Source organism: Canis lupus, chromosome 6 (genome assembly GCF_048164855.1).
Source record: "Canis lupus baileyi chromosome 6, mCanLup2.hap1, whole genome shotgun sequence".
NCBI classification, from domain to species: Eukaryota; Metazoa; Chordata; class Mammalia; order Carnivora; family Canidae; genus Canis; species Canis lupus.
The window spans coordinates 42915450-42929285 of record NC_132843.1 but is presented as its reverse complement, the minus strand read 5'-3'; the positions used below and the strand labels follow the sequence as shown (position 1 = coordinate 42929285).

The 13836-nt window shown below is 47.4% G+C and overlaps 1 protein-coding gene and 1 long non-coding RNA gene across 4 annotated transcripts in view; one reads left to right on the top strand and one right to left on the bottom strand.

Moving 5' to 3' along the window:
* Window positions 1-437: 437 nt before the first annotated feature.
* LOC140635487 (uncharacterized) lies at window positions 438-13755 on the bottom strand. The gene is made up of 5 exons (XR_012032800.1): window positions 13646-13755; window positions 13203-13413; window positions 9171-9327; window positions 1052-1863; window positions 438-881 (listed from the first exon to the last, which is right to left on the bottom strand). It is a non-coding gene; the product is annotated as an uncharacterized lncRNA (long non-coding RNA).
* Window positions 10188-13836, top strand: part of LIN9 (lin-9 DREAM MuvB core complex component) — an 80060-nt gene continuing 76411 nt past the window's right edge. For 2 of the 3 annotated variants that reach the window (XM_072830198.1, XM_072830197.1), the window contains exon 1: window positions 10188-10310. In XM_072830198.1, the coding sequence (XP_072686299.1) occupies window positions 10232-10310 (79 nt within the window). In that variant the 5' untranslated portion in view covers window positions 10188-10231. The remainder of the gene's footprint in view (window positions 10311-13836) is intronic. The other variant, XM_072830199.1, reaches the window with a different exon arrangement.

Here is a 13836-nt window from a genome sequence, read left to right as displayed (position 1 = left end):
CAACAACACTCGCAACCAAAGTATAAGATTTCCTCTCAAGAAGCCATTGGAGAGCACTCCATCCTGCACATAAGATGCATGCAATAAATATTAGTTGAGTCAACCAGGGACAATATATGATCAAGGAGCAAATTGTTGGATCAAGGCTATTATGTCTTTGGGATGCAGAGAAGGGGAAATTGGCAGACTTGCTGGAATGATTCTAGAAGGGACCACGAAACATAGGAGCTGGGTCTTGAAACATACAAAAGATTTACTCGGGCAGAGAAAATGGGCACAGACTCAATGACATCAGGGTGATGAATTTGCAATCGTGGATCCCTGGCAGTTGTGACAGGCCAAATAATTTCTATTACTATGATTCAGAGACAAGTACACTATTGACACAGTTACATTTGATGTATGACTACTTGTTTTTAATTTGAAAAAAGTAAAGTATTCCATTCAAACAGAAAAACATATGAAGCTGGGAGCAACTAAGGAAATCCTTGTGCCACTCTTTTCAATGTCAGTAGTTTATACATATTTTTTCTTCACAGATTTTTATTTATTTGAGAGACAGAGGGAAAGTAAGTGAGAGACAGAGCATGAATGGGGTAAGGAGCAGAGAGAGAGAAGCAGACTCACCACTGAGCAGAGTCTGATGTGGGACTCAATCCCAGGACCCCAGGATCAAGCCCTGTGCCAAAGGCAGACACTCAACCACTGAGCCACCCAGGCATCTCATCTGACTCTTGATTTTGGCTTGTCATGATCTCAAGTACCCGAAATCAAGCTCCACATTGTGCTCCACACTCAGCTTGAGTGGAGCACAGCTCCCCTTGGAGCCAGCTTGAGATTCTCTTCCTCTCTTGCTCATGATCTCTCTCAAATAAATACATCTTTAAAAAAATAAAAAATAAAGATGAAGGAGATCATTTTAAGACCATTTTCCAGCTTTGTTCTGAATTGGCTGTTTCACTCCATTTGCATTACAATCTAATCAAGTAGGTTACATTATAATCATCATTCAACACAAGGAGATAAGGCCTAAAGAGGTAAAGTCACTTACTTGTCCAAGGCACTGTGATAGTTGGTTAAGCTGATGGCCCCCAGGAACTATGCCTCCTAGTATGTACTCCCCTCACTTGGCATCTCAGCAGACCCATGGCTTGCTTTAACAAACAGAATGTGGCAGAAGTGATATTGGGCCAGTTCCAGCTTCCTGGTAGCTTCTGTTGTGCTCAGAAATCTGGCTGTTCTGCTGGAAGGGCTGGGTGGGGAGGTTAGCTGGAGGACCCCGGGGCTGGAGCTGGAGCTGGAGCCAGAGCCTGCATGGAGTCAGCGGGCTTCCCATAATTGAATACTTAAATGTATTACATGATTTTACTTAACTCTACTAGAAATATCTACTAAAAGGCCTCAGCTGTGAATTAAAAAAACCCAGAGGGAAGATCCTCATTTTACTGTATCAATAAACTGAGGACTGTCGGCTTACCTGCATCTACCTGGGGTACAGTGAGTGATGGATACAGTCAGTATTTACTCAGAAATGAATATGATTATCCAAAAGCAGAGTTCTGACACATTTTGAAAAAGCTAATCCCAATGAAAACAAAGTATTTACTTGAGTTGTCTTTTTTGTTTTATTCATGGAATAAAAGTGTTTTATTATCCTGTGTTTCCTTATCCTGTGGACACATATGTGTCCCGAAGGGATAGCTTTCCTAGATTAGAATCCAAAAGCCAGGGATCCCTGGGTGGTTCAGCGGTCTGGTGCCTGCCTTTGGCCCAGGGCGCGATCCTGGAGTCCCGGGATCGAGTCCCACGTCGGGTTCCCTGCATGGAGCCTGCTTCTCCCTCTGCCTCTCTCTCTCTGTGTGTCTATCATAAATAAATGAATGAATAAATCTTTAACAACAACAACAAAAAAGAATCCAAAAGCCACTCTATGGAGCTGTCCAACCCTCTGGTTTGGGAAGCTCTGATGACAAGGCGCTCCTCCTTGTGCAGCCTTGGTCTCCTGTGCTCCCTCATCAGTGTCCCCCAATTCAGGTAGGAATTCTGGACGATGATTTTTCATGTGTATGTGTGCTATAGGTCTTTCTACTTTCCCTCCCATGGGATAACCTGTCATAACTTTTTCATAGTTTGTTACACAAGATATCTGGTGAAAGAGGTTGCTATTATTCCTTCAAGGAAGTGGTGTTCTTAGTTCTGGCCCCATTTCACAGGCTGAAAAACAGAGGCCTCCAGAAATCACCTAGGGTACACCAATTTTGCTGAGCCAAGTCTTTAGAAGTAGTGCCTCAGAAATACAACAGACATTTAGTTCGTTTTGGGTACAAATCAGCAAAAAAGGTAGGTGACGAGGGGGGGCAGGGAGCTGGTTTTACATGCTGGGATGTGAGTCTTGTGTTTTATCTTAGTGTCCCTGTTTACTTCTCATTAGAGCCCCAGGAAATAAGTCTAATGATGCTTTCTGCTTTGTTTCATTTTGTTTGAACCAAATGATACTTTACTTGGGTCTCAGGAGAAACAGGTATTTGATGACCCTCCTAAGGGTCATTCTAAAGAAACAGGATCTGTCAAGAATTCAATTTGCGTCTACCTGCAGTCACTTGGTTCCAGTGGGAGAAGTCGCTTCTCTTTCCTGTGTAGTTTGCAAAATAGTAAGTAGCACGCTTGGCGAAAAGACAGTGGAAAGGACATTTGGATACTGTTATGTCTTTTCTTTGGTCTTTGGTTTGCAGCTATCATTGAAAATTGCCCAGAAGAGTGTCTTTGATTTTGCATTTTCATTAAGTGGCTTAGAAAAGCATTCTGTAAAAAGTGACTCCCAAGGGTTTTTGATGGAGACAAAACCCAAAAAGTCTGAAAATATGGTTCTTCTAAGAGCTTTATTGGGATATAATTCATATACCAAATGTGTCACCTATTTAAAATGTACAATTCAATGGTTTTTAGTAGAGTTGTACAAACATCACTATAGCCAATCAGTCGATTTTTTAAAAGATTTTATTTATTTATTCATGAGAGGCAGAGAGAGAGAGAGAGAGAGAGAGAGAGAGAGGCAGAGACACAGGCAGAGGGAGAAGCAGGCTCCATGCAGGGAGCCTGAGGTGGGACTCGATCCCAGGTCTCCATGATCACGCCCTGAGCTGAAGGCAGCGCTAAACTGCTGAGCCACCGGGGCTGCCCAATCAAACGATTTTAGAACATTTTCATCACTGCCAAAAGAAACCTTGTACCTTTAGCAATCTGATATCCTGCCACACCCCAGCCCCCAGTCAACTGATGACCTACTTTCTGTCTCTATTTGCTTATTCTGGACATTTCTTATAAATGGAATCATACGATATGTGGTCTTCTGTGACTGGCTGCTTTCACTTAGGATGCTTTTAAGGTTCATCTATGTTGTAGTACTTCACTTCTGAAGAATATTCTGTTATAGGGGATCTCTGGGTGGCTCAGCAGTTTAGTGCCTGCCTTTTGCCCAGGGCGCGATCCTGGAGTCCCAGGATCAAGTCCCGCGTCGGGTTCCCGGCAGTGTCTCTGCCTTTCTCTCTCTATCATAAATAAATAAATCTTCTTAAAAAAGAATATTCTGTTATATGGATGTAGCTTTTTAAAAAGTGGCTGCTTTTATTATAAAATAAAAACTTTAATTGACTGCACCTGGGTGGTACAGTCAATTAAACGTCTGACTTTTGGTTTCGGCTAAGGTTGTGATCTTAGGGTCCTGAGATTGAGCCCTGGGTCTGGCTCTGTGTTGGGCACTGAGTCTGCCTGAGGTCCTCTTTCCTTCTTCAGCCCCTCTCCCCCGTACTCTCACTCTCTCTAATTTAAAAAAAATTTACTATAGAAAAGTGATAAATGCAGCTACAAAGAAAATAAAAATCACACATAATCCCACTACCCCTGGGACGCCTGGGTGGCTCAGCGGTTAAGCATCTGCCTTCAGCTGGGGGTGTGATCCTGGAGTCCTGGATCAAGTCCCACGTCGGGCTCCCTACATGGATCCTGCTTCTCCCTCTGCCTGTGTCTGCCTCTCTCTCTCTCTCTCTCATGAATAAGTAAATAAAATCTCAAAAAAAAAAAAAAAGTAATCCCACTACCCAGGGACAGCCACTGCTGCGTATGTTTTGTTCTGGATTTTAGTTCACGCATGTATATGTGTAAATGGAATCATACTGTGTGTACTGTTTGTGCAACATGGACTTTTTTTACTGTTGTTAAATATACATAATATATAATTCTCCATTTTAACCATTTTTATTTTTAATTTATTTTTTTTAAAGCTTTTATTTATTCATGAGAGACGCAGAGAAAGAGGCAGAGACACTGGCAGAGAGAGAAGCAGGCTCCTCACAGGGAGCCCAATGCAGGACTTGATCCCAGATCCCGGGATTATGCCCTGAGCTGAAGGCAGATGCTCAACTGGTGAGCCACCCAGGCATCCCATTTTAACCATTTTTTTTTAAAGATTTTATTTATTTATTCATGAGAGATAGAGAGAGAAAGAGGCAGAGACACAGGCAGAGGGAGAAGCAGGCTCCATGCAGGGAACCTGACATGGGACTCGATCCCAGGTCTCCAGGATCACACCCTGGGCTGAAGGCGGTGCTAAACCACTGAGCCACCTGGGCTGCCCCATTTTAACCTTTTTTAAAAAAGATTTTAAGTCATCTCCACTCTGAGCGTGGGGCTTGAACATACAACCCCCGAGACCAAGAGTTGCACGTTCCACTGAAAGAGCTGGCTGGGTACCATTTTAACTTTTAAGTGTATAGTTTGGGGGTATAGTGTACAGTCCCATCGCTCTGCAACCATGGCTATCCATCTCCATTTCATTCCAAACTGAAATTCAGTACCCCCTACACAATGACTACCCCCGGCAACCACAGTTCTGTTTTTTGGCTCTACAAAGGTAACTGCTCTGGGTACTTCATGTAAGCGAGATCCTTACCGTATCTGTCTGTTTGCGACTGGCTTATCTTATTCGGCATAATGTCTTCAAAGCATATCTGAGAACTTTCCTTTTTTTTTTTTTTTTTTTTAAGAGAGCATAAGAGTCAAGGGGAGGAATCTCAAGCAGGCTCCATGTTCAGCACAGAGCTCAACATGGGGCTGGGTCGTGGATCCAGGACCATGACCTGAACCAAAATCGAGTCAGATGCTCAACCAACTGAGCCACCCAGGCACCCCTCTTATGTCATTTTAAATTGGAATACACAATTTAACAGCCTTGTAATGGATGTGTTATTGTCACACCACAGGGGGAGAGGCTGAGGCAGGGAGAGTGGGCCAGGTTCCTGATTCTTTCACCTGCTGGATGTTGTCCTTGAACAAGGTTCCAAGCTATTGGGAGAATCGAGTAAGCCAATGACTTAAACTCTTTCTCATAAATATCCAACAAAGAACCTCACTGAAAATAGTAGCTTAGTGCCTTGCTTGTAGTCCCACAGTTAACATGTGGTAGGATATGGGGCTGGGACACAGCTTCAGGCTTCAGAGTATAAGAAGACTCATTTAGGGTTTTTGCTTAACATGCAGATTACCAACTATCTATAGAAAACCTGAAAGACTCCACCAAAAAACTGCTTCAACTGATAAATGAATTCAGTGGAATCACAGGATATAAAATCAATGTGCATAAATCTGTTGCATTTCTGTGCATGAAGAAGCAGCACAAAGAAAAAGAAAACAATCCCATTTAAAAATGCACCAAAACCTAACCCAAGAGGTGAAAGACCTGTGCTCTGAAAAGTATAGAACACTGATTAAAGCAACTGAAGGCGAAATGCAAAGACAGTCCATGCTCATGGATTGGAAGAACAAATATTGTTTTTATTTTTAAAGATTTTATTTATTTATTCATGAGAGAGAGAGAGGCAGAGACACAGGCAGAAGGAGAAGCAGGCGCACTGCAAGGAGCCCGATGTGGGACTCGATCCCAGACCCCAGGATCACACCCTGATCCAAAGGCAGACATTCAACCACTGAGCTACCCAGGCATCCCAAGAACAAATATTGTTCAAATGTCTCTACTACCTCAAACAATTTACACATTCAATGCAATCCCTATCAAAATACCAACAGCACTCTTCACAGAACTAGAACAATCCTAAAATTTACATGGAACCACAAAAGACACCGAATAGCCAAAACAATCTTGGAAAAGCCAAGGTGGAGACATCAAAATTTTAGACTTCAAATTTTATTACAAAGCTGCAGTGATCAAGACAGTATGGTACTGGCCCAAAAATAGACACATAGATTAACAGAACAGAAAACCCAGAAATAAACCCACAATTATATGATCAACTAATCTTTGACAAGGCAGGAAAGAATATCCAATGGGGAAAAGATAGTCTTTTTATAGTAAATGATGCTGGGAAAACTGGACAGCCATGTGCAAAAGAATGAATTTGGACAACTTTCTCACACCATACAGAAAAATTTACTCAAAATGGATCAAAGGCCTAAATGTGAGACCTGAAACCATAAAACTCCTAGATAAGAACACAGAGAATAATCTCTCCAACATCAGCCATAGCAATGTTTTTCTAGATATGTCTCCTGAGGCACGAGAAATAAAAGCAATATAAAGTATTGGGACATTAAAATAAAAAGCTTCTGTAAGGGAGCTAGGGTGGCTCAGAGGTTGAGCGTCTACCTTTGGCTCGGGGCGTGATCCCGGAATTCTGGGATCAAGTCCCGAGATCGAGTCCCACATCAGGCTCCCTGCACAGGGCCTGCTTTTCCCTCTGCCTATGTCTCTGCCTCTCTGTGTCTCTCGTGAATAATTTTTTTTTTTTAAAGCTTCTGTAAAGGAAACACTCAACAAAAACAAAAGGCAACCTAGAGAATGAGAGAAGATATTTGCACATGAAATATCCAATAAAGGGTTAGTATGCAAAATATATAAAGAACTATACAATTCAACGCCATAAAAACAAATAATCCAACTAAAAATGGGCAGAAGACATGAACAGACATTTCTCCAAAGAAGACATACAGATGGGGCAGCCGGGTTGGCTCAGCGGTTTAGCACCGCCTTCAGCCCAGGGCATGATTCTGGAGAGCTGGGATGGAGTCCCATGTCAGGCTCCCTGCATGGAGCCTGCTTCTCTCTCTGCCTGTGTCTTTGCCTCTCTCTCTGTGTCTCTCATGAATAAATAAATAAAATCTTTAAAATATAAAAATAAATAAAAATAAAACCAGTTAAAAAAGAAAAAAGAAGACATACAGATGACCAACAGACACACAAAAAGATGCTCAACATCACTTGGCATCAGGGAAATACAAATCAGAACTACAATGAGAGGGAGAGAGGGATGCCTGAGTGGCTCAGCAGGTTAGTGTCTGCCTTCGGCCCAGGGCATGATCCTGGGGATCCAGGATCGAGTCCCACATCAGGCTCCCTACATGGAGCCTACTCCTCTCTCTGCCTATGTCTCTGCCTCTCTGTGTGTTTCTCATGGATAAATAAATAAATAAATCTTTTTAAAAAAACAGGGATGTCTTGGTGACTCAGCAGTTTACGTCTGCCTTTGGCCCAGAGTGTGATCCTGGGGTCCCGGGATCAAATCCCACATCAGGCTCCCTGTATGGAGCCTGCTTCTCTCTCTATGTCTCTCATGAAAAAATAAATAAAATCTTTAAAAAACAAAACTGCAATGAGATACCACCTCACAGCTGTCAGAATGGCTAAAATCAACAACACAAGCACAACAGGTGTTGGTGAGGATGTGGAGAGAAAGGAACTTTCCTGCTCTGTTGGTGAGAATGCAAACTGGTGTCGTTATTGTGGAAAGCAGTATGGAGGTTCCTCAAAAAGTTAAAATAGAAAAAAAAAGTTAAAATAGAACTAGTTTATGATCCAGTAATCACATTCCTGGATATTTACCCCAAAGAGCATAAGAACATTAACTCAAAGGGAAACAAGCATCCCTGTGTTTACAACAGCATTATCTACAATATGGAAGCCGCCCAAGTGCCCACTGATGGACAAATGGATAAAGATGTGGTATATATACATAATGGAATATTACTCAGCCATAAAAAAAGAATGAAATTTTTCATGTTGTTTGCAACAACATGAATAGACCTAGAGAGCATTATGCTAAGTGAAGTAGATCAGAGAAAGACAAGTGCCTACGATTTCACGCACATGTGGAATTTAAGAAACAAGGAAACAGAGGAAAAAAAGAAAAAGACATTAGGATGCCTGGGTGGTCAGCGGTTGAGTGTCTGCCTTCAGCTCAGACTGTGATCCCGGGATCAGGGATCAAGTCCCGCATCAGGCTCCCTGTGAGGAGCCTGCTTCTCCTTCTGCCTATGTCTCTGCCTCTCTCTCTGTGTCTGTCTCTCATGAATAAATAAATAAATCTTTAAAGAAAAAAGACAAACCAAGAAACAGACTCTTTATACAGAAGATGATCACTGAGGGAGGTAGGTGGGAGTATGGGGGAAACAGGTGATGGGGATTAAGGGGTGCACCTGTCCAGACGAGCAGCAGGTGATGTACGGAAGTGCTGAATCACTGAGTCATACAACTGGAATTAATATTACACTGTATGCTAACAATACTGGAATTTTAAAAAAAAGTTTAAGAAAACAAGAAAAAATAAAATGCAGATTATCAGAAGAAGGGCCTAAAATTACTTAACAGCTGGCCTGCTGTTACATGTGAAATCTGCATTAAGTTTTATCGCCTTAGTCTAATGATACATTGACCATGGGTTACTCTGCCAAAGATGACTTACTCCAGTCCTCTATTTTTTCCATTCTCAGAGCTGACCTTTTCTTGAACTCATCCCCAAATGGGTAGGACTTACTCCCACCTGCTGACAACAGGGACTCCTGGTTTGCAGCTTCTTAGAATGTAAATCAGAATGTGTTTAGAAGGCAGGGAGGCGTTCAATTAGCGAAGTCAGCGTTATTTTGTAAAACTGAATTTTCTTCACCACACCCCAGCAGCACCCAGTGTCTAAGGCAGAAGCTGGCAGCACCGGTGACACTCCCGACTGCAAAGTGGTGCTAGCAATAGCAAACATCTGAGCCACATCGGGCGAGAAACTATAATCAGGCCTGTACCTCTCTACCAACTCGCTGAATCCTTAAAACGCTCTGTGATCATCTGCACTTTGCACAGGAGAAGAGGCACAGAGATTTAAGAAACAAACCTGCGGAGCGCCTGGGGTGGCCCAGCTGGTTAAGGCCCAACGCTTGGGTTCAGCTCAGGTGGTGAGATGGAGCCCTGCAATCAGCCTCCCAGGCTCAGCGACGAGTCTGAGATTCTCTCCGCCTGCCCCTCCAGAGCCTCGCGGTAGTGCTCTCTCCCTAAATAAATGTTTAAAAAAAAAAAAAAAGAAGAAGAAGAAGAAGAAGAGGAGGAGGAGGAGGAAACAAACTTGCAATATAGATTATACAACTGGTAGCCAGAGCCGCACCCGGGCCCTAGCGCCAGGTGCAGACAGGTCTGTCCTCCCTTGCCTGCCGGCTCGCAGCAGCTTCCCCGCCACCACCGACAGGGGCTGGGCGGCCTCTGCTCTGCTCTCACCGCGCCGCAACCCGCCGCCCGCGTTTCTGTTTTGCAGCAGCGATGCTCTCTCCAGGGCCCGGCTCCCCCTGCTCCGGCGCTCTCAGCAAGTCTGGGTGCCGACTGGCCTCAGCGGCCCGCCCCGTCTGCACCCCAGCTCCAGGCACTCACCTGTGCTGTACCGTCGTTGCCTCACTGCCCCCCCCCCCGCCCCCCCGCCTTGCCGCAGACCCCCTTGGTTCCCGGAGCTGCCGCCGCGGAGTCCTGCCGCCAGCAGGGCAGCTGCCCGGGCCGGTGACCGGGCCGGGGCCCTCCCGCAGGCCCACAGATGCCGCCCGCCCGCCGCGTCTCCCCGCCCGCAGCCGCAGGCGGGGCGGACCCGGGGCGGGCTCCGTGCGGGCCTCCGGCAGCCGCGCCCCGCGCCCCGCGCCCGGCCTGGCGGCGCGGCCTCCTCCGCCACCCTCCCCCTCCCCCTCCCCCTCCCGCTCCCGCCCGCGGCCGGCCGGGGCGGGGGGCCGGGCCCGGGGACCGCGGGGCGGGGGGGGCGCGGCGCCGGGCCCGCTCGGCCGGACCCCTCCCCGGCGGCCGCGGGCGGAGCCGACCCGCCCGGGCGGGCCGCGGCGGGAGCGGGAGCGGGAGCGGCAGCGCCGCGGGCAGCGAGCTCCGCATTCGAACCTCCCTCGCAAAGACAGTCTCCGCCCCACAATGCACCGCGGCGGGCAGCCTTTGAAAAAGCGGCGCGGCTCGTTCAAGATGGCGGAGCTCGACCAGTTGCCTGACGAGAGTGAGTAGCGCCTCAAAGCGCCCCTCGCCTCCCGCCGGCCGCCCGCCCCCGGGCCGCGCCGGCCGGGGTGGGCGGCCGTGCCCTCCGCCGGGCGAGCGGGCCGGCTGCCAGCGCCCCGCGCTCCCCCGGCGCTCCCACCCTGGGGTTGCCGCCGCGTCGCCGCCTTTGTTATGGTGCCTGTGTGAGCCGCTTTCTGGGGTGGTGTGAGCGCCGGGGCCGGAAACCGGGAGCCCGGGGGCCCCGCGCGCGCGGCGGAGGCGGGGGCCGCGGCCGGGTGGGGGAGGAGCGGCCGCGGGGCCGCGGGGGCCGTCCGCGCCGCCTGCCCCGCTCGCCCGGCGCCCAGGGACGCCCGGGGGGTTATGTAAGCCGTCCCGCCGGGGCCGCGCGGGGCGGGAGCTGGGGAGGGGCGGCCGGCCCGGGGTCGCGTCCAGGCGCGGCGCCTGCCTCTGCAGGAGCTCGGGGTCCCCGTTGCCCTCCCCGCGACCCCCCCCGGGGCGTCCACCCCTGGAAGCGTTTCCGTGTCACCGGGCCGGCCCCTTCCTCTGGGACCACAGGTGGCTGTGGCCCTTCCCGGGGGGGGGCGGGGGGCGGGGGGCAGCGGGCCCCGGCCCCGGCCCGCAGACTTCCTGGTGTGCTCCGGTGCCCTCGGAGCACGGAGGGGGCGGGGGAGCCTCTGCGCGGCTGCACGCGCGGCGCCCCTGCTGACACCCACCCTGCCACTGCCCGCCTTGACCCTGTGTGCCCCCCCCCCCCCCGCCGCCTCTGACCCGCGCGCTCCCCCGCGTTGAGGAAGTGCCAGCACCAGTTCCCTAGTTTCTGCACGACTGGACTGGGGTCTTGTCATTTACAGTGTTGCGGGAAGCGTGGGAAAAGGCAGGTACTTGACTTCATTACAGAAGGGTCCTGGCCCACACTGTTACTCAGTTGGTGTGTGCCTCTGGGTGAAACAAACAAACCCAAGTCTCAATCACTGCTCAACCAACTGTGCGACCCTCGGGCAAATAGACCCTTTTAAAAGGAGAGCCCTGTACAGCCCATTCTGTCTTCTTTGTGGGGGTCCTGTATCCTTAATGTGTTACAAAGTTAAAGGTTCAAGTTACCAAACTGGTGAAAAAGGGTTTGTATTTTAAATTTGTTCTAGACCAGAGCTACCTTCCAGTAGAATTTCCTGGTTGATGGAAATACTCTATTTTGTAACGTCCAGGAGGGTAGCCACTGGGCACCCTCAGATGTGGCTAGACTGGCCCAGGAACAGAATTTTAAGTTTTATTTTCATCGATTGAAATTTAAGTGGTCACAGGTGGCTAATGGCCACTTCGTTGGACAGGGCACATCGGTAGACCATGGATGAGTTTTATAGTTTCTTGTTTGGAGAGCACAGTTGTGATTTTAGATGCTCCCAAATAAGGGTGAACCTACTAAACAAAGCGCTTGTCATCTGAAAATCTTTGCTGTCTTAAGGATAAAGATGTTTTATCACGCCTGAGAAGTCACAACCACTAGACCTCTCATTTTGATTGCTGTGGTCATTCTGTTGAGATGACCAATGTTTTAAATGCCTTTTTTTTTTTTTTTTAAGATTTTATTTATTTATTCATGAGAGACAGAGAGAGGTACAGACATAGGCAGAGGGAGAAGCCCACTGTGGGGAGCCTGATGCTGGAATCGATCCTGATCCCGGTACCATGACCTGAGTCAAAGGCATACACTCAACCACTGAGCCACCCAGGCCTCCCTAAGTGGCTTTCTTTTAACTGTCATTTGAAATATTTGCTTGTCATCGTTAAACATTTATTGAGGACTTAACTGTGGTTCTTTGTAGAGACTTGGGACTCACAGTAGGGTTCAAATTCTAGCCACACTTTCAGACTATATAGCTGACATTTATATTTGTGACAGCTCTGCTGCATTGGGGTATATATAGGAGTACATCGTGTTTGTGTGGTGTAGCCCTTGTTTGGCTAGACCACAACTTGTAGAAAGCAGGAATTGCCTTACTCTGTTGGTCACACAGTGCTACGTATCAGGTATATGTAAATACTTGATTTATACTGAATGGAAGATAGGATGAGAGGCATGCCTAATAAACCTGGAGCGGAGTCTTGGAAAGGGAAGGAAAGTGATTTCAGTTTGATACTGGAAATAGTATGTTTCTTTGCAATTTTTTTTTTGTCAAAGAGGCTAGCTAATAAACTAGCCAATAGTCGGTATAACATTATCAATAATATAAGCTATCATTTGAGTGCATACTATGAACCAGATGCTATACAAAGTATATGATACACATTTACTCATTAAATGCTTATTTCAGTTGACTACATACTCTCACCAGCAGGATTGTGTGTATGAGGCTCCCTTCTGCCCAGACCTTTCCTCTGAGCTTCCGGACCCATATCCCTTGCTGTTTCACATCTCTTAGCTGCTTCAGTGGCCCCTCAGACCTCATGGGTTAAAGACCTACATCATAATTGCACCCCTCTAGGACAGAGATATTTCCAGGGGTCCTGTCTTAATGGCTCCACTGTGTGTTCCCTGAAACCTAAAAGCTAGCTTGGCCCTTCCATGTCCCACACTGAAGCCCATACTCGCATCTTGTGACTTTGATTCTCCACGTCTCAATCTGCCTACTTCTCACCATCTCCTGCCCCAGTCCAGGTGACACTCCTGGGCACCAGTCACCATTAACCCACACCCCGCCCCTACCCTGCAGCCTTCCTGCGGTCAGAGTGGTCCTTCCAGAATGTGTACATGTCATCCTGCTGCTTGGAACACTTTCGTAGCCACAAGAGCCTTTGGACTCTGGCCACACCCCACTTCTCCAGCTTCATTTTGTACCACTCTTTCTCTCATCCCTTTGGGCTAAATTTGGCCTTTTTCGTTCCCTGTACTCACCAGGCTTTCTTCTTCCTTCTTCCTTCTTCTTCTTTCTTCTTCTTTCTCCTCCTCCTTCCTCCTCCTCCTTTTCTTCTTCCTCCTTCTTCCTCAAGGCCTTTGCATATGCTGTTCTCATTACCTGGAATGCTCTTCCTTCCCCTCGCTTGCAGTTGACGGCTACTTATCCTTCAGATCCCATTTCAGCTTCTTTAGAAAATTATTTTCTGTCCTTGACAAAGATTACATCTTATTAAAGCTGTTACAGTGGCAACTTTATGATGGTTACATGCCTAACACCTGGCTCATGCATTTCTGGTTCCATGAGTAACACCTGGCACACTTCTCTGACCCTTTTCATGACCCTCTTCCCTTGCTAGCTAGTCCCTAAGCACACTGCCCTTTCCCCCTGTTCCTTGAATGTTCTAAATGTTCTATCTCGGGGCTTTTTTTTTTTTTTTAACCTGTTATTTCTTTTGCCCAGACTCGTTGCTTTGGCCTCCTACTCCCTCAAGATGAGTCCTTTTTAGATGTAACCTTCCCAGAAAACCTTCTCTCACTACCTTGTGTAAAGCAACCCCCACCCCCCACCCCAGATCACCTCATTTGTTTCCTTTATGACAACTGCTATGTATCATTATCACTACATACTGGC